This window comes from Bactrocera tryoni, chromosome 1 (assembly GCF_016617805.1).
Source record: "Bactrocera tryoni isolate S06 chromosome 1, CSIRO_BtryS06_freeze2, whole genome shotgun sequence".
Taxonomy (NCBI): Eukaryota; Metazoa; Arthropoda; class Insecta; order Diptera; family Tephritidae; genus Bactrocera; species Bactrocera tryoni.
In genome coordinates, this window is record NC_052499.1 from 2,439,358 (window position 1) to 2,460,492 (window position 21,135).

The following is a 21,135-nucleotide window of genomic DNA, read 5'->3' on the forward strand; positions in this document are numbered from 1 at the left end:
AATATGGTTTGATTTCAAAACCATTGACACGCAAGTGCCCATATTTTTATATTTGTAACAATTGTTAATTTTATTTACTAAATTTAAATATATATTAGCATACATATCTAATGAAGGAAGTTGTTTGCACGTGGCATTTGTATGTTTGCTTGTATTCAATTGGCGCTACAAGCGACACAATCTTTTCCTGAAAAAAAGTTTTAGCCTTCTATTAGCTACGGCTCGTAAGGTCTTAGTTATAGGAGAAGCAGACTTAAGCTAGAAGACATGCTTTAGTTTGGATGACTTGTAGTAAAAACTTTAAATTAGTTGCGTTCACAGATTTCATTTGTTTTTCTTGTCCTCTGTGTCCGACTTACTGTGTTGCTGCAGGGTTGCCATGTTTTTTAGGTTAGTTCACTTGCTCTAGAAATCACATTTTGTTCATCTTAGTGTCACATTTTTATTAAAAGGTACTTTTGTCTTGATATTCATAGGTACATATATTTATTTCTGGCGACCTTCGAGTTCATATTTTGTTTTATTTTCACTATCTTTTTTTCTGGAAGTTTTTTTTCCAATACAAAATTAGATCACAATCAAATTAAAGCGTTCAAATTCTTTCTTAATAGTATCTTTGTGAAACTTTACTTAACGCCTTTTATTTATAATACAAAAGCTAGACTTTACAAACATTAAAAAATAACTAATATTTACTAATACGCAAACATTGTCCGCTTTAATCAGCTCAAACTATTGGTCATTTGTATAAATTATTACTATTAAACAACTAAATAACATTTTCGAGCTCTCTACTGTGTCTATAGAAAGCTTTGCAGCTTCCATAAGTTTTTGCGCTTTCAAAGCATTGATGAAAGCTTTGAAACTTTGTGGCTTTCATATTTGGAAGACAATAAAAATGAGTGTATTGCATTGGAGTTGTCAGAATATTAATTGTGTTTTTGAAATATGTTTGCGGTTAATTACTTTCGTGTTTAATGTAAAATTTGTACGCGCTTATAACTTCAGCTGTAAGAGCCTTAAGCTATTTTTAAAAAATTTACTAGTTTTACTCCCTCTGTTAAATTTGCGGAGAACTCTTAAACTTTTCCTTAAATCCTTTTGTTTGCAAAATTTTCAAATGTGTCGTGTCTTCGAATTAACGAACTTGAAATCAGACTCCCTAGTAATTCATGCAAAAAGCTCTGAAGTTTCGCTAAATTTCGGAAATTAAAAAAAAAACTTAGATATGCTAAAATATTTTCTTCGAGGCAATTTGTATGACCTTCTTATTTTTATAAATTATTTTTTAATATATATTGTAGTTAGAATATATCAGATTTAGTTTATATTAATTACAGTTAAAATTGGTGGTACATTTGAAGCGTAGATTTTCAAAATTTTATCATTGGGTTGTACGATAAAAATGTTTTATACCTCAAGCTTCGGCAATGATCCAAGTAGTTGGTAAAAACTGCTTTAACTTTAACATATGCATTTATGAGGACCTCCATGTTTATAAACTTTTGAATTTGACCTCCCAATTTTTTTAATCCGTAGATTTTTCATTTCTAATACATTGGTTTCAATTTTATCAAAGCTTTCTTAAAGCTTTTAATAGATAACCTTTTTATGTTCCAACTTACTGTAATGTATACAATTGGCTTAAATATTTTCAATACAAAATGTTTATTATTTTACTTGAGCTCTGTAAAAAGTTGTCTCGAGCCAAATTGCCTTTTATGCTTCGTCTTTGAAATTTAAATATTTGCTAACAGTACATACCTTTGACTTGACAATGCAAAATCCTTTAGAAATTTTAAAGTTAAAACAATTATATGATAAGTTGATTCGCCTCTCTTGGTATGGAAGTTCGTTGAATCTATAGATAAGCTCTTGTGGTTCTCAGTGTTCATATAAGCTGATCCGGACCGTAGAAGTTCTCCCAAACCAACAACTTCTTCAACTCTGGCACATCGATCTCTTTCAATTCATCGGATATATTAAGGCACTTTAATTTTCGTTTCTCCAAAGAGGCTTTCGTAACAGGCTGCCATAAATCTATGTGCTCTGGATCATAGTTGGGATCGGAGTGCGCGGCAAAGTGTGTCCACATACCCACAAGCCGTTCGATACATTTGTACTCACGTGTATGATTTTTCAGCTTACGTGCAACAGAATTATAAAATAAATAGGAGAGATCGTCGCCGTGACACGTGCCACGTACCTTCTTGCCACAGCTGAGTATACGCAGGTGATTGAAATGCTTCGAATCGAAATCGAAACGATACAAATAGGTGGGCGCGGTGGCGTGTGTCATACGCGACAATACTGTGCGATAGATGGGGAACCAGAAGTATTCATGTGAAACCATCTGTGTAAAGTATTCAAGTAGTATAAATTAAACAACTTATTCCAGAAGAGTCATTTGATATTTGTTTAATTTACCAATAGATACTCGTGTAAGGTTTCTAAGCTGGGCTCTTTGTCGCCATAATATGCTTGTCTCAATTGCATGCCGTATTCCCTGCACAATTCGCTTTCGCGATCCATGCCGAGCTCGAGCGGTACCACAAAGCGACAGTCGCCGAGTTCATTAAGTAGTTTGGGGTTAGATTTCGTTTCTGTAAAATATAAATAATACAGCACAATACAATTTTAAAATAATTGAAACATAAAACGTTGGACCTTACCCGAATACAACAGCAGCCCTTCATTCGACACGCCACCGATAATCATTGGTATATGATTACTCCAAGCACTGCGCATCATTTCTATTGGCTTTCGGGGCACCACACAATGGTCTGTCACATAGGGCTCGATCACTGGGCCAAAGGAAAAGCCAATGCGTTCGCGCTTCTCTTCGTCGGAACATAAGTCTTCATTAGCCTTAACTATATCGGCACCCCTTGCTTTGTGTAGAAAAGCAAAAACCTCCTGATCACTATCTTCTCCAGTATAACCAGCAGCCACTGCCAGACGATATGGCCAGTTATGTTGTGGCGTAACTGCCCATGGAGTTAATGCGTTTCCAGACATAGAAATCGCTTTATGAAAGAGGCCTCGCGTTTGATCGGTGATCATCATGTAATGTACTGATGCACCGCCAGCGCTATCACCAAAAATTGTTATATTGTTGCTATCGCCACCGAAACGTTCGCAATTTGCTTTGACCCAACGTAGCGCCATCACTTGATCTTTTAGTCCGGCATTACCAGGCACGTCGAAAGCGGGATCGTCCATGCACAGAAAACCTGAGAGAGAAAGAACAATAGCAGATGTAATATCTAGTATATATAATGCTAAAAAGATTTGACTGAAACAAAATCTTACCGAAGGGTCCTAGCCGATAAGTTATTGAAATAATGACGACGTCTTCGCGCAACAAATAGTCCGGACTGTAGAGTTCCCGTGAAGCTTCACCAAACTGAAAACCGCCACCATAAATCCACACCATGACCGGCCTAAGCTTATCCGGATTTATCTAAAAAAATAAACAACTTTGCATTATCCTTATATTTAATTGTTAATTAATATATTTGGTAATATACTTACATGCTTTGTATAAACATTTAGGTAAAGACAATCTTCCGAGCCATCTGTCATTTGAAATACAAAATGTTTTTGTAATGGCTTTGGACCACGCGACGTACAGCTTCTCACTTCTATCCAAGGTTCTGGCGGCTGTGGTGCTTTGTAGCGCAGCTCACCTACCGGTGGCTTGGCAAAGGGTATCTTTTCGAAGCTATAATACGAATCGCCATAGATGGACTTGCGTTTAACTCCTTTAACGGGTCCATATATGGTGCTGACAATTGTTTTTTCGTTGGTGCGAAAGCGACGCTGTTGCACTTTAAAGTCGACCATCCTACAGTGTGGAGTAGTAGGAAGAAATAAAGAGAGGGAGAATATTGGTCAGTAAAATGTTGTAAGAATGTTATTTAAGTTATTAGTAGTTGCAATGAATGAGATATAAAGCATATAATACAAGCTTAAATAAAAATAGTAAATATAGAAAAGAGCTTGACTATAAAATAATTATTTGAGTCATAATCAACACCCAAAACGGCTTGCCTCTTAGCATAAGTATTAAATATTTGGGTGTGCTCTGGGCGTAGAGTTTTCGAACACTTAATAGAATCTTTAATATACCTCAGCCAATGTCTTCGCAAATATTTTCACATCAAAATACTGGATAATAATCTTTTGTGGAACCAAAACGTTTAAATAAGAAATCGTTTTAAAGGTAGCTAACACGATACTGTGACAATATTTACTTAATTATTTAGTGAAGCATGAATTTCTGGTTAATTTCGATAGACATAATCACATCACTTGACTCTGAGTATTGGTATGTATGTATGTATTTGATTTGCTTTCATGAAAGACATCTGCTGCTAGCGGTAGTTCCCTTAAAAACATTAGTAATCGTTCGCAGAATATCATGCAAAAAGCCCTGCAAACTATGGCACAATTTTAATATCTAACCTTATTTAGAAAAAACAAACAGTTGTTCATGCTTTCACGAGTTTTATGTGAACATACCAAATGTACCAACGTCAGGGTCAACATATCTATATAATTTTTTGTTATCGCGGTGCACCCTTAACAAACACGTCAATGCTTTTCATTATCAATAAAAATCCCCCAAAAAGTACTTGTCATTGACTGACTCAGAGAAAAATTGTCATTCATCAAATTGGTATTAAGGATTAGTCATTAAAGGCTTCAAAGCATATTTATATTATAATAACGTCTAATTTTCTGTACATTCTTTTGTAGATACCACCGGAATTATATAATTTTTTTTATCAAACTCTTTGAGGCTTCAGCAAGCACGACTGACTGCATGCCAAATTAATCTCACAGCTAAATCACTGATTCCACTTCAACTGCTGTTTTGCGTTAGACAAACAAGTAAAATACCTTGCTTTGTTGTTGATAAAATAAAAGAATAAATTACGATAAATATATTTGTTATCGGAATATAATACACATTTAATAAATCTCCCCAAATTGAGTGTGGAATTGTGTGAATTTTTGCACTTGAACACAGCGTAATCGATAAGTAATTTCCGCGCCGAGTGGGTTACACTCTTATCAAGTAATTTCCATTGAAATCGGCATGCCAGCTCGTTGTGATAAAAATTCTGTCAAATAAATGCGCCAAAATGTAGACAACATGTGCTCTTTCATAGTAAATCGTAAATAACTTGCAAGAATATAAATATTTAATGTTGGGAGTCCGAAACTTGTATTTTCTTTTGGTTGGCGTGAGTGGGACTAATTTCGAAATACAGCATTTCATTTTACTGTCTTTTTTCTTTGTTTCTTTTAGGCTTTTTAAAGACACCTAAGGTTCGTGATATACATATATGTATGTATATATTAAGTAAACGGTACATCAAACTGCATAATGGCTTGTTTACAAAATTAAATGCCCTACGATTTATGTATATGATAACATGATTCATTTTGAAGTTTTCTCGTGAAAAATTTAGGTACTTATCATAAATTAGTAGAATTCATTAATTCTTTGCTTGCCTACTAAACACAATTATGTAAAATACTGACTTCGAAGAAGAAGATAACGCGATTGTATTATGCTTAAAACAGAATTCTAGCTTTGATATTTAACACTAACTTTGAAATAGTTTTACTGAAAAGTTAGTTAAATGAATTATTGCAACGAAACTGCAATGAGCAGTTCATTTAAATAACATTTTTATTCACGAATATATAACGCGTAATACAAGTATAAAAACTCGCTGATAAGCTGGTGTCTGGACAAGGCTTCTATAGCAGTACCTTTCACCTATCTTTTATAAACACACATATTATTAGACGGCATGCTAAAATTTAATAAATATAATACGTGTTTAATTTAAAGCAGCTTCAAGTAGTAAAGCACTTATCAGCGTAAGAAAGCAGATAGGTATATTATAAACAAGCTGGCAACTTTCATTGGAAATTAAATTTCATTAAAAGTTTAAATATCATTAAGTGTAATCCAACGTCTGTAATAATCCTTTTTATATTTTCATAGGGGATGCATGTGACACACCGCTACAAATATTTTTGAAAGCTTATTAATGCCACTTAATTACACCTAATTACACTTTTCGCTGTGCAAAACTAAAGTCTTATCAAATTTAGCAAAATCAGCGCAGTTTCATAAATAATCTCATTTCTTTTTTTTAAATCAAGCTTAATTGGTTGAGCTGGCATGATTTTTGTTGATTTCAAGTGTATAATTACTTATCAATATTTACTGACATAATGACACCTAAATTTATAAGTAACCCAAATCTGTTTTGTTTTCAAAATTTTGCATAGCCTCAAGCGCTCACAACGGGGGATTTCAAGTTAGGACGAATGAAATTCGATTATTGTTTATTTGCGTATTTATTTTTAGAAATACTATTTTATACGAGTATTTAAACTACTTATGTGGTTTTCTCTTGTAGATCGCTCCCAGGATGGCACGCAGAATTTGGACAAATTAACTCTTAATTATATACTACAACAATTGAGCAATTAATTTAATTATCTATTGTGTATTATGGTAAATTAGGAAGAGTCAAAAGAGTCTGCGCTAAATGATGCCGCATTAGCAAAAAAGTGGTCTTTCTGTAAACTACTTAATGCCTCTTAAATTTCTTAGATACCTTAGATTAAGATTCGTTGAAATTTAAATTTAAGTTAATTTATTTATTCTAGACGATAAGATTTACGAGAATGTTCTCTCAAAAGTGTATTAAATTCAAAAGCAATTTTGAAGTTGAAACACTTTCCTACATAACGGAAATGTGCGAAGGTTATAATGATTCCGAAACTAAACAAATGTCTTTCAATCTCCCGTCCTATTATGTAGCTTGCTGGTGACCTTTTCCGAAGTATTCGAAAGTATTTTTATGAGTACATTGTTACCAGTTTTGAATGAATACTATTTATAGAATATAATAGAACTCCAGCGCAATGTCATCGTATATTGGATTTAACTATTTGTGAATACGAAAAGAATCTGCACTCTGCGACTGTATTTAGTGATATATAACCAGCACTGTTAAAAATTAGCATCTTTTTTTTTATTAAAATCATATATGAACAACTGACACTTTTATGTTCAAACTTCCAAACTATACAGTATACAACAAGGCAGTGTTCTGTGACCTGTCCTTACAAAATATTCATTACTGATCTTGTTTCTGTTGCCAGAGATGTTTAAAAAGCTGCTTAGGCTGATGATATAGCTGTAATTGCATCTGAAGATACTGCGGCAGACGTATCTCAAGTTATTCAAAATCAAATAGTTGAAATAGAGCGATGGCTTAGGAAGTCAAAAATGAAGGTTACAGGCTATTTTAAAGCTTGTGTGGGCATGTGCTATCTAATTTTTAAGTACCGCAAGTCAATCAAATACTGAAATTCTTCAACGACCGTAGCCGTTCGACCAAATTCGTAAATATTTAAACATTCTATACGTTACATCTGAAATTCGCCGGATAAGCACTAAGTATGTTGAGATCACTATAGTCTTACTATATGATAGCGACACAGATGAACTGGACTGAATGACTGGAGATCAACTATTTCTGTAATAATATTAAAATCTGAAAATAACTTACATAATGTCTTACTGATAGATTGTGAATAAATAAGTTAACAAAAAACGTATATTACTTTTAAAGGGAATTTTTTTAGCTTCCCCGACTTAGATTGACGTCATTTACTTAAGATTTGTTCTGTTTTAGAAAATAAATCGTTATTATTAAAATGCCGCAAATATCATCCGAGAATCGAGCAAACTTTGAAAGAGAGTAGCTCAGTGTCGCAAATTAATGCGTAACTCATACAGTACTAGTACCAAGGGTTGATGAAGGAAGCATTGAGTGGAGATGGCCAAATAAAACTTAACAAAATGAAATGCACATTCACGGCACTACAAATTTTTGTGGCTTCTTTCCTCACGCTAAACATTATATGCGGTCTTCAGAAATTAAAAATTAATTCCTAAACTATTTTGGTAAAAGATATTCGTTGGAAGACCCACCGAGGACGGAGGCCTTAAGAAGTATGTATATGCAAAATTGGTTAGGAAGTTTGCGCTGCTCGAATTATTTCAAATTAGAATTTTTGGTAGCATTCAAAAAAAAAAAACAGAAACAGAAACAAATGACGGTAACAAAACAAATGAAAATCCAGATTCATAAGCATTTCTTATTGCTATATTTCAGCAGAAATTTAAATGGTTTTGTTTGCAGACGCAGTTGAGCATACATTTCGCCATCTGTGTCTTGTTTTATGAATTTAAAATTTTAATTGTTTCCTATTACCTAAATTGAAAATTTCGAATTTTTTGCTACAACGAATTATAAAGAATATTGCGAATAAAACTCAATCAACCTCAATTAATGAAAATACTGAAAGTAATATTGACATTTCAAGGTCAGCGATTGCCAATAACGCGCTGCCAAATATACCGTCAATGCAAATAAATTTCAAGAAACTGAGCGAATTGAAGAAAATTTAAAGATCTTTAAGAAATTGGCATAAATAATATAATAATAAATTAATTTTATTTCCACCTAAGGAAAACACCGCCTTACATATATATATGCTCAAATATATTCACAATGCATGAGTAAGATACCTATATGGTTGTTTCTATGTGTATGTTTGTATCATATGTGTACCAATTTTCCATAGGCGATTTGAATGAACTTGTCGCTTGAATTTTTGTCCATATTTTGCTAGCCAAGCGCAAATTCTCTATGTCATTCTATTTAAAAGTGTGAATAAGCGTACATAGAAGTTCAATATGTGTGCATTGAAGAAGAAAAATAAAGTGTGATACATTTGGAGGCTTTCTACCTTTTTAGAGAAAAAAAAAACACAAAATTTCAAATTTAATGTGGAGTGTTTATTAACATTCGAAAGAACTTCATTTGGCATTTACTGTTTGAAAATTATCTCTTTCTTGGCCCCGGTTACGTCTCTGATGGTCCATCCGTTGAGCGAAATTTTCGATGTAATTGGCAAATGACACTTGTGATGTTTTGCTGAAAGGCTTGAACCGAAGCGGAATTGTCCGCAAAGACTTTGAACTTTACAACCTCCACAGAAAAAAGCCAAACAGAGTGATATCACATGATTTTGCTGGCCAATCGACCTGCCCAAAACGTGAAATTATCTGCTTTTCGAAGTGTTGTTTCAATTGATGCATGCGAAGTGTGAGAAGTGGTGCTGTTTTGTTGAAACCAAATGTCGCCGAGATCACGAGCTTCAATTTCAGGTATCAAATAGTTGGTTATCATGGCGCGATACGTTCTCATAATTTTTGAAGAAATGTGTACCGAAGATTCCACTGACCCACAAACCACAAAAAACCGTTCTCTTTTCTGAATGAAATGGCAACTTTTAAATCTCTAGCGGTCGCTTTTCATCCGAAATGTGGAAATTTTGCTTGTTTCTTACATACCCATTGAGCTAGAAATGGGCCTCATCACTGAACAAAATCTGGCTCGAAAAGGTTGGATCTTCTTGGAACTTTTCAAGACCCTATAAAGCGAAGCGAAGTCGCTTGGCAAGGTTAGCTTCAGTTCTGTTCTTGCACAAGCTGTACGCTCTCAATTTAAGAACTCGACGTAAAATGTCCTAAATCGCTCCATGTGTCAGTCCGAGTTGCTGCGAACGGCGTCGGATCGAGTCTCCACGGTCTTCGTGTACACTCTCATCTACGACTGCGATATTTTTTTTCATTGCGTGCTGGACGTTGTCTACTCGGTCGAATAGTACGATTATGTTCACCATAAGTTGAGCGAAGTACAGAACAAAAATAACATGACAGCTTGACACAACTCGCGCCAGATCACGCGCGATCGAAAAAGGCTATTGAAAAAAGTATATCTTCTTGGATCCCCCGTAACGATGCGGCAACAATGAAGCAAATCTTTATAGAATTCAATTATTGAGCAAAACAGAAATTGTTATACAAAGTATTTGGCTGCTGTGTCAAATGGAATGAGGGATCGAAAAGACCGCATGGCAAAGCGTTTGTGTTTGATATTTTGCATATACATATGCACAATAGAATATATTTGTTTATATACACAAATATATGGCAGACATACATCTCGAACTCACATTTCGCTCTTAATGGCGTGACTAGAATTGATGTGATTGAAAAAATTAAGGCACAGTATCATAACGTTTCATTCAATAATTCATTTTAGCAATAAAATCATATTATTTAATTTGTATTTTTGCTCTTCCCATCTCCTGCAAGCATGGTGTCGATTTCATTGTGGTCGTTCAAATACCGGTCAGCTTTTAGAAGCGCAGTAATAGGGGGTACATTAGAAAGTGCTTAGAATATGTGGCTGTAAATGGTAAAACACTACAAGGGAGATTATGAGCGAATGATTTTAAGTGTTCCTGCTTTTAGAGGGTGTCACGCTACAAAGTCGTTTTTATGTATGTATTTAACGTTATACAAAATGTACTAATGTTTGCCTCAGTTGCGTCAATCTTCAATCTTTTCCATAGCTTGCAGAAAGTGCTATTTTAGGAGTACACTACACTTTCGCTTTGTACTTCACGCCAGGAGTGATCGTTTTCGTTTTATACTTACATATGTTTGCTGGCATGGCGCTAGAATTAGAATTATTAGTGGGAGAGAATAGCACCTAATCGTATATCTTTCCAAATAAATAGTGGTCCGACATATGAAACTATGTTAGCAGAGTATTCCAGTGACTGTACCCTTACTGTTTTTTGTTGGAAAAGATAACACTTCTCCACTGCCCACCTGATGGTATACAAAGTTGAAGCATCCAGGTACCTTCTATGAACTATACTTAAGAGTTCTCGTACACACAAGGAACCGGCGTTTTTAGCTGTCTAAGTAAAATCATCCATGTCTACCTATAACAGGCAAGTTCAACAAGTTAGCTTACCTAAGTTGTTAACACATTTCGAGAAACGCTGGTTCTCTGAAGATTAACAGGGTTTATGGAATTATAGCAAAACCAATTTCTGAGGGGACCATCACCAGACTAATAAGAGGTTTTAGTTTAGAATGCACATTAGACTCACTAACTTACAAGCTTTGGTGTCGGTTTATGACTCGGTACATATCAGAAAGCTATTGCTTTATACTCCGTGTTAGAGTTTTCATCTTGCTTTGGTCCTTCATAATGCCTGACAATGCCAGTACCAAAAGAAAAACTATTTCAAAATGACTGCATGAAGCACCCTTTACGCACATACGATTCAACAAGTTAGCTTACCGTCGGCACCCTTACCCTTATACCCATAATATTAACTAACCCGAACTGTGTTACTTTCGCGTGTCAGCCTACAATTATGTAATACACCGCGACAGGTGTGGTCAACTGTCTAAAAATAGGAAGGAGTGAAACAATGAAATGACCGAACCCCACGGTTTTATAACCCATTACTTTTAGAAGTCAGCATTGGCTGAGCGCAAAATTGACCTTGAGCGCAGACGGCTAATGAAATGGCAGGCAAAGCAAAAATAAATGTCATCATTCGCTGCTCAAATTCCAGTTTGTGCTTTATTACAAATTATAGTGGATTCATGTTCCGATATAAAAACTCGCATAGCTGTGAATTTGTTGCAAGTATGGGTGTGTAGCTGCACTTGTGATTACATGCACGTGGCTGAGTCAATTATAGCAAGGCATCACAGTCATCATTCTGTGCGATGTTTATTTTGACACATTTTTATGGCGATTCCACGTGTTTGTTTTTGTAATAATTTTTTATTGTTGCTTTAATGGTGCTATCAATTAAATAAAGTGGCAGAAAAGAAAAATTCGGTGGAAACGAGTAAGTGAAATTTTACGAAAGCCGATGAGGACTAAAGGAATGGAAAATATGTAGACGGTTATAAGTAAAGTAAATAAAGGCAAATGCCTTGAAATAAAAAAAAACGTTAACTTCGGCTGCACCGTAGCTAACATACCCTTCACAGGTGCATTTCTTTTAGTAACTATGTTCCAGTTTGTATGGAAGCTATATGCTATAGTAATCCGATCTGAAGAATTTTTTCGGAGATTATGTCATTTCTATGAACAATAACTCATACAAAATTTCGTGAAGATATACCGTTAAATGAGGAAGTTTCCCATGCAAGCATTTGATTCCGATCATTCAGTTTGTATGGCAGCTGCACCGATCTGCACAATTTCTTCGGAGATTACAATGTTGCCTTAGAAAATAATCTATACCAAATTTCGTGAATATATTTTGTCAAATGCAAAAGTTTTCCATACAAGAACTTGATTCCGATCGTTCAGTTTGTATGGCAGCTATATGTTATAATGGTCCGATATCGGCAGTTCCGACAAATGAGCAGCTTCTTGAAGAGAAAATGACGTTTGCAAAATTTCAAAATGATATCTTAAAAACTGAGGGACTAGTTTGTATATATACAGACAGACGGACAGACGAACAGACGGACAGACAGACGGGCATGGCTAATTCAACTTAGCTCAATATACTGATCATTTATATATACATATATACTTTATAGGGTCTCCGACGCTTCCTTCTGTGTGTTACAAATTTCGTGAGAAACTTAATATACCCTGTTCAGGGTATAATAATTGTTCAAAAATTTTTTATATTGCGTGTATGACGGAATTGCCTAACTTGTGAAAGCACCCAAGCAAATATTAACCGATTCATATTTTTAGTGATTCAAAAATTCTATTTATGCTATTGTATTCAGCATTGAAAAGAAAAATAAAATGAATACACTATATATTGAAAATATACCAACAAGCATAAAAAGAATCAACTACTTGTTGAAATCTCCCGCATATTATATCATAAGCAAACGAAGCTATGCACTAATAAAAACATATGTATGTATAGTATGTATATTGATAAATACGTACGCTGATCTGTACATATATAATGTAATATAAAGCTTGTGTGTCTGTATGTATGTAAACAAATGCCTTTTGTTTCGACGACAAGCTTGTAGCGTATTTTTTGTTTACAGAAGATAAAACAAAAATTGTCTGGCTCTTTGCCAGCAGTGACGCCAAAATTTCTGCCAGCGGAAGAAATCATAAAAACAATTATAAACGGATTTTGTAGATACGCCAGTTTCACTCAAGAGATTTTGGTTAGACTGGTAAATTACCTTTCTAATATAAAAATGGATGTTTTTTTTGTTAATTTTGAGACTAGGAGAATAAGAAGAATAATTTAGAGTAGCACATTATCGACTACCCATTCTGCAGTTTCATTACTAAACACAAATATATATCTACTTCTTTCACCTTTTTGCTCATGACTCCGTCTCTTCAAAATAAGAATCGAATTTTTCATATAGTGCACAGAGAATATTTATTCTTTGGTAGAAATTCATATAAACGTGCATAATTCGAAGTGTAATTAAACCATGGTCACGCACAAAACTAATCCAAATTACATGTATTCCAGGGAATTCGAAATAATGGTATTTTTTGTTTTGTTTTTGCCATAGTTTTCTTCCAATATTTACTTTGTAACGAGACATACCCAAATACATATACGAAACTCCCACCCTCTGTCTCATGACCTTCACCTATTGTCAGTTGTGTATGTGCGAGCATGTAATTTTGCAGTACTGACAATAAAGCTTAGTTACAACAACAATATTTGCACATCAGTATGCACCTTTATGCGCATCGCTAGAGCTTAAGTAGATACACGCACACGCCCTCCCGAGGCTATTGTCCTTTTTCCTAAACAAGACTTCTTATATATACATAAGTATTTACCACACAAACACACATACACACTTCCGCTGTTACGGCACGAGAACTTTCAGCCGTGGCACGTGCTGCTGAAACCATGAGTCTGCATATTTTCAATACAGCATGACCTCCTCGTTTCACATTTTCTGTATGTGTATGTGTGGGTGTGTGTGTGTGTTTGGTGAATGAGATGAAAAGCTCTTTGCAGCTTCGCTCGAATACATACATTTCGTGTACACGCTGCACAGAGCGCGGAGCTTTTCGACAGCAGAGGTCATTGAAAGTGGATTGTGTGAGGCTCGGGCGAAAGTGTGCAAAGATGCCAAAATAGCAAATAGTTGTTTTGAAAAGCGTTGCCAATTTGAATGTGTTTTATTCGGTGAATTCTGAGAATACTTTATTTCGTGGGATTCGATTAATGCAATCAAAATTAGAAATGTACTCTTGAGCAATGTTTGACTCAGCGCAATCACTTATAATTTTATTTAACTGATAGCATGCCAATTTTCGCTATGTTTATTCGAAATTAGGGTAATTTATTGTGTGTTTTTAATTTCGAAAACCGTTGAGAAACAGCAAATCGCAACTACGTCATCTTTGTCTAAGGGTTTAACAAGGGTTCAGAATCAGAAAAACTCTTGAGTCACAGACCTTTACTACATATAATACATAATAGTCAGTCTGGGTCCATATGGACTCTTGTGAGTCTACTAGCAACGCTTGGGTCCATGTTCGTTTCTGGCTCTAAGGGTACAAGGTTTATCTTAGAACTCAAATTTCAGCTGGATCAATTGGAGATCATAGAAGGAATCTTAAACAAACTCATACGAAATCAGTAGTCTTTTGGTATTTTACTGTTGGCTATTTGTTAAATTTAAGTTGCTTAAAACCTTTCAAATAAACAAGTAAGGAGATGCTGTGTTCCGGGTTAATCGAATTTTTCATACTTTTGCAACTTGCTTGGACCAAAGCCAAGGAAATACAAATACGTACCTTAAGGTGCAAAACTTCAACCAGAGGTCCATCCACGCAAATATATATAAGTGTATATATATACATATAACAAACACCCTGACCGGCATTTTTGTCATAAGATTGTTAGAGTAACGAAGATAATTATCTGTAGTACTGTACAGGAATTTGGGAAATTCGTAGATCGATTCCACATATTTTTGGCATAAAACTATAGTATGTCCAATATCATAGTTCAGTTAATTTAAGCAAAATTTCAAAGATCTCATATTAGGTATATAAGATATAGCTTTAATTTATCTATTTTTTGCCAATAATACAAAAAAAAGTCAGCAGGGTTTTCCGAAATCCTGTTATAGAGTGCTAAGTCAAGAGTCAAGTTCTCTCCCAATTGTATCTATTTTAGGTACAAAAATACATTGTCATCTACCATTTTCATTGAGGTAACTCACAGGTTGCCGATATATGTATGCGGCATCGTCACCTGGAGGTCTGGATATCTTTGCATTAAGTATATGGAGGCTAAGTGAAGTATTGACTCTATCCTTGAATTTTAATTATGTATCTGACACATTTAAACCTCAAAGGCAAAATACATGCAAACGTCACATACCAAATATTCCATACAAGGAACTAAATGAGCAAGAGATGTTTGCGAACTGAACTTAAGTCTTTCAAATTTTGGTTTTACTGTGAATTGAGCAAAGTTTTTATGAATAAAATCACAAGATTGGAATTAAATACAGGCTGAGCCAAACGTAATGCAATATTTAAATTTGCAGCCATTTATGTCGTAAAGTAGTGCCATAAAAAAACTAATCGATAACTGACAGTTTAGGATTAGTAAAAATGGAGCGTAACTGATAGAACAACGTGTCTTCATTATTGAACAATATTTAAAAAATTATTAAAGATTGGCGGCCGCAGTCCGAAATTTTATACAAACTATATTCGAAATAGTGTTTTAACGTTTTAGCGTTTAATTTAATTACATTGTGTTATAAACTAGTATTCCTTCAAAGTAGCCGCCGGCTCTAATTTTTTGAGTCATCAACTTTAACGATAGGCTTGCGTGCTAAATACTAGCCTATTTGCCTTTTAATTGTTGATATTTCAATAAACATACTTTTGCAAGCGTACACACCTACATTTGTATTTTTTACTTCACACGTTTGCGCTTTAGCCATTGTCGTTATTCACCGTTGCCCGGAGGCGGCATTATGTAATGCTCTTACTGACGCTTGCGCCAGTTAAAGTGAGATCATTCATAATTAGTGATTGTTGTCATTGCTATTATTCTCAAAAAAAATAGTCATTGTATATTTCATATGTTTCGTAAATATACATGTATATATGTATGTATATATGTTGCTATTAATAAAATTCGTTCAAATATTTGTTTTCTTATTTTTGCTGGCTTCTAGTTTTTCATATACTTATGTAGGTATGTACACATACATATGTAATTGAAATGACAAATAACGCGCTCACTTGGGAAATGTCTTTTTTTTGTGTGAAACTATGCAAATTTGAAAATGATAAATAAATACAAATCAGGAAGGCTAAATAAATATGTTTACCAGAGACCTTATCAATAAAGTTAATACTAAGTTTTAATGGTTGTTTGAAAGTGAATGACATAAGATCAAATAAAGGTGAACCTTTGGTTATGTCATCAAATGTCAACAGTTTTTGTGATCAAGAACATTTTTTGATGACCGAACTTTAACCAGAAGTTCACCAAATCATTTACTGCAGACAACTTTTCAGAAGAAAGGAGATTAAAAAATATATATTTCCTGCTCTGACGACATCTGTGGTTTCTGCGGAGGCAGGCTTCATGACACAATAACTCCAATTCTTTGTTTTATAAACTCCATATGGGGTTTTCGTTTGAGCAATGAGTCATTAACAGTTTTATACAAATAAGGGTCTTGAGTTATTCTATAAATAGCATCAAATGTAATTTAAGCATAAGTAAAAATTGCAACAAATAATTACATCAAAATGCTGAGCAATTGAGAACTGAATAAATAACTAAATGATCGGAATAAGAAAGTGATTCAGTAGTTTCACGCAAATAAAGTAAGCACTAGCAAACGGTTTATTTATGTATTTGGGAAAAGGCTCACAATACTGACTATAAAATGACAATCCTGTAGTAATATTTTTTTAAGTAGTTTTTATCATGTTCTTAGTTATATTTTACCATTTTCATTTTATTTCTGTAATGTAGCATATACCGCGCCTGAAAAATTATTTGATCAGTTCTAAGGTCTTCGTTGATGAATAAATTTTAGGGCTACTTAAAGTAAGTGTAAAGAGCTATAATTCAAAAAAATTAAATGCAACTGTTTCTTTATTAAAAAAACTAGCTGTACCCTGCGCTAATTGCAACGCCACTAATTAAAATAAATTTTAATGAAAAACATTACACAAAAACTCAATTCATTTTGAGACATTTTATTTATTCTGTTCCTCTGCCGGAAATTGGTTCGACTAACTAATGGACCTTCTTTGGGTCATGCACAACAATTGTGCTAATTATGATGAAATGCACAGTTCATTATTCTATTAAGGATCTTATAGACAAACATTCGTTTGTATATACTCTGTACATACTATATGAAGGTGATCGCGTGGTTTTGGCATTAACTGTCGGAGAACGTCCGACGTCAAAATTAATAGCGACGAAATATAAAAATATTATATTTCTTACTGTAAGAAACATTCTTTACATATTTTTTTTTTTATAATAATGAAAATAAAAAATATCTCAAAATCAATTGAATTTAAAAATAAAATTGAAAAATAGTTTCTACATTAACTAATTTTCAAAATATTTACTAAGCGAAAAACATATTTTCTTAAAAACAGATATTATAATTAACTGTAAAGGGTTACTTACTTAAAGCCCAGCTTAATTTGATCGATGGTTTGCACGGCTGCCATGTTGTTTACGATTAGTTGGTTCCGCTTTGATTACTTTAAACTTGTACTTAAAACGTAACTGTGTGTGGTTGCTTTGCAGGAATTACAGTAATTACACAACAAGAATGAAATGGCCAAAACAAATGTATGTAAGTATTGGGTATCACTGGCGCATGTATTAAGTTATTCGGCACTCACTGGAAATTGAAAGGACGCATTTGTTGTTGAAAACATATACAAGTATTTGATCTAATATTTGAAAGTATGCATTGATACATTCATGGCCAACCTTTCAAAATTAAAATAAAAAATTATTAACTGCAATGTAACTATGACAATATAGGGTTTCAATTAATATTACTTTTGTAAGAAAATATCGGCCAACTAAAATTTGTAAACGAATATAAATATCACCCAAGTCAGGAATACGTTTTGTGAGGCGTAGATGTACTCGTATAATTAAAGGGTTGTTTTCTCAATACTTGATTAGCAAATGTCAGTTAAGTTCTGGTTAACTTAACGAAGACTACTTTTTTCGGTAAAGAATCTTCTTTAATTAACTTAGATAAGACAACGCGGTTATAGGATATATACACGTGATATATATATATATTTTGCTTGTAGAAATACGAAATAAGGCGCTCGAATTGAACTCAAGACCTGTGCATTTACGAGCCACACTAAACTCTTCATCAACGCGATTTCTACGTGTGTAGCGCCGTGGGTGCATTTTTTGTGGTTTAGAACTCGATGCAACATTCTTAGTAAAATGAACAATAACAGCGCTAGTAAAATGAAATACATCTGTTCGGACACACATACATAACTACAATATACGTACATTTGAACCGGTTGGCAACGCTTCAAAGTTTGCAGGGATCTCTTTGGCGAAAAATGACTCCAAATTCAAGCGAGAACGCGAACGAGAGCAAATGACGATGTTAAGAAAACTAAAAACTTAAATAAAAATTTAGAAAAATAATTAATTTTATAATTGTATTAATTTTTTTTCTAATTAATTATTGAATTTTTTTGTAATTCTATTGGACTGTTTTGCGGAACTAAAATATTTACAGAATCTTTAGTCTCATTATTAGTATTAGTTTCAGCAGTAAAATATTTTATGCCAGCAGCTGTTTTTACTTTACAACGACATGTTTTGCAATCTTAAATGATTACTTCAATATGCTGCAGACACACCTATACACACACACACACACACAAATATATATACATATGTATTCTGAACACTTTTTCTTTGCATGCTGTTTTCTACGTATCTCGGCAGGATTTACCTGCTAAACTTTTTGATTCAGGAAAGCTTTCGCCAGCATATCCTTGCAAAGACGAAAAGCTCGTGCAGTGTTATCAATACTATCTACCATACACAGATACAGTTACGTGCGTGTGTTTCGCCGTTGAAAACAGTATTGTAATGTGAAATTATCTATTACTGGAAAATATATAATAATCCGTTTGTTAAGAACCGCACATACATATGTGTAGGTATGTATTTATTCGTATATTCGTATATATTGTATGTATGTATATCACAAGCTTGCTTTCGGTTGCTTAGTAAAATATTTGCAACAACTTTTTCACTAATTCATCACTTCCTTTTGTACGCAATTTAGTTCAATTTACTTTTATTAAACTCTGCAATTCCATTCTGTATTTTCAGGTAATTTCTTTGTGTGCACAAACGTTTTAAGCTTTTTTTCGGCGCACAAACACTCACACGCCACACAGCGCTGATTAGCGTATAAATTTTTCTTTTCGATATTGTTGATTTATTAGTAAACTAAATAAGTTGGTTGTTTAGTTGATTGGTCTGTTTGTTGAGGCCTCACCGCCAGCACACGTCGGAGTCGGAGTCGGCGTATCGAGCGCAACGTGAATTTGTAACACTGGCAAAGCGACCGTTTAGCGCGATGGCAACTCATCAACTAACTGGCTGTGCCAGCAGTTCTACAGCTGCCACAGTGCGAAAATGTTGTCGCTGTTGCTTCGGTTGTGTTGGTGTGTGTGTGTGTGTGCGTGAAAAGTTCTGATAACTCGTATGCTTTCTGCTTGCCGCAACAATATAATTCAATATAGTTGCTGACTGGTGTGTGTATGCGTGCGTGTATGTCAGCACTCATTACTTATGTATGAGCGAAATTCTTTCTATTTTCACACACATGCATACGTATGTATATATGCCAGAGTTAGAGAAACAGTATATAATAGGCGCCTTATGCTGCCGGGCTTGTGCTGCCGGCATGCTTCTAAGCAAATTTACACAAAATCTCTCATATACAAACATATTCATATATGCATGCATGTATTCTAACGGAAAAAATCAGCTGTTTCCGAATTTTTTGTGCACATGAGAACGCGAGTGCCACTCGAGATTATTGTGTGTTGCTCTTTTTCTTTCAGTTTATTTTGAAATTTTGCGGTTTGTTGCGGTTTCTATTTCGTGTAAATTATGCAAATACGTCAGCAATTTACAATTACAATTTATATCTTAAATAGGTGACAACGAAGCACAAAGTTGATTAAGACTTAATCAAATAAAGTAGAGTTAGATTTACTGGTCTGGCGCTTTGTTATTACTGCCCTAAGAAATTGTTGTTGCTTTATATGGTAACTGCCGTTAAAAAAGTGTATACACAAAACGAAAAGCGCTAATAAATAAAATATGAAGATTTTAACTTTGCAAAAGCAAATAATATTGGCTTATAAATTTTTAAGCTTTCGAAAAAAATGTTAAAATGTCTTCTCACAAATAAAAATTATATATAGTATACACTGAAAAAAAATATTTAGACTCTAGCCATTTTCAGTGGGTAATAAAGTATTTATCCAACAATTTTATTTAATTTTTCGAATTTTGAATAATTTTTTATTTTCAATTTGCTGTAAATAATATTGAAAATTAAGAACAAGACTGGCAAGAGTATGAATTTTGTTTTCAGAGACTTTAAACTAAATTGTTCAAATAAATAATAAAAAATTTTAGTTATATAACGCTGGAAGCGCATTTTCATCCATTATATGTATTTTGAAAAATTCAATTTCTAAAAAATAAATGAAAAAACTATTTTTCAGCACTTTTTATTCAATTTATTTGAAAAAATTAAAAAAAAAAGTTTCGAATAAAAAACACCAGAAAAATTATATAATATTTTAATATTGAAAGAAGAAGAAACTCGAAGGCCAAAAGTATTGTATTAAAGCGAAAGCCGACTCTTCGGTCAGTGTATTTATGTTGGAACACCAGGCGTATGAGCAACCTACCCAATTTGCATAGAACAATTATTTTATTTGGAAGAAAGATTGCGAAATGATTAGTAAACAAAAAGCTTCTAGTGAATAGAGTGAATTGGTATAAGCGGCGCACAATTGACAATAGCCGACAGCTGGTCAGCTAGCAAAGCTTTATGATATCATTTGGCGCGGCATAAACAAGGGACCCAAAAAAAATGAGAAGTGA

The 21,135-nt window shown here is 33.9% G+C and overlaps 1 protein-coding gene across 10 annotated transcripts; it reads right to left on the minus strand.

Moving 5' to 3' along the window:
* Positions 1 to 1,644: 1,644 nt before the first annotated feature.
* On the minus strand, positions 1,645 to 19,590 carry LOC120766880 (esterase B1). 10 transcript variants are annotated; one of them, XM_040092616.1, is made up of 9 exons: positions 19,302 to 19,590; positions 18,953 to 19,110; positions 18,499 to 18,614; positions 17,635 to 17,854; positions 3,535 to 3,847; positions 3,313 to 3,463; positions 2,673 to 3,233; positions 2,428 to 2,603; positions 1,645 to 2,353 (listed from the first exon to the last, which is right to left on the minus strand). In XM_040092616.1, the coding sequence occupies exons 4-9, from the start codon at positions 17,676 to 17,678 to the stop codon at positions 1,892 to 1,894; spliced, it is 1,707 nt and encodes a 568-aa protein (XP_039948550.1). In that variant the 5' UTR covers positions 17,679 to 17,854; positions 18,499 to 18,614; positions 18,953 to 19,110; positions 19,302 to 19,590; the 3' UTR covers positions 1,645 to 1,891. The 10 variants fall into 10 exon arrangements, with proteins under 10 accessions (XP_039948550.1, XP_039948551.1, XP_039948548.1 ...); XM_040092617.1 differs by lacking the exon at positions 18,953 to 19,110 and having other exon boundaries at positions 19,508 to 19,590; XM_040092614.1 differs by having other exon boundaries at positions 18,953 to 19,590.
* Positions 19,591 to 21,135: the final 1,545 nt, after the last annotated feature.

What these genes read in the sequence shown, in the direction of transcription:
- LOC120766880 (XM_040092619.1), bottom strand. Translation starts at nt 17,678, where the DNA reads ATGGCAGCCGTGCAAACCATCGATCAAATTAAGCTGGGCTTTAA. An exon ending in CAAATTAAGCTGGGCTTTAA is followed by an intron (nt 3,848 to 17,634) that starts GTAAGTAACCCT and finishes TCCACACTGTAG; the next exon opens with GATGGTCGACTTTAAAGTGC. An exon ending in AGGGCTGCTGTTGTATTCGG is followed by an intron (nt 2,604 to 2,672) that starts GTAAGGTCCAAC and finishes TATATTTTACAG; the next exon opens with AAACGAAATCTAACCCCAAA.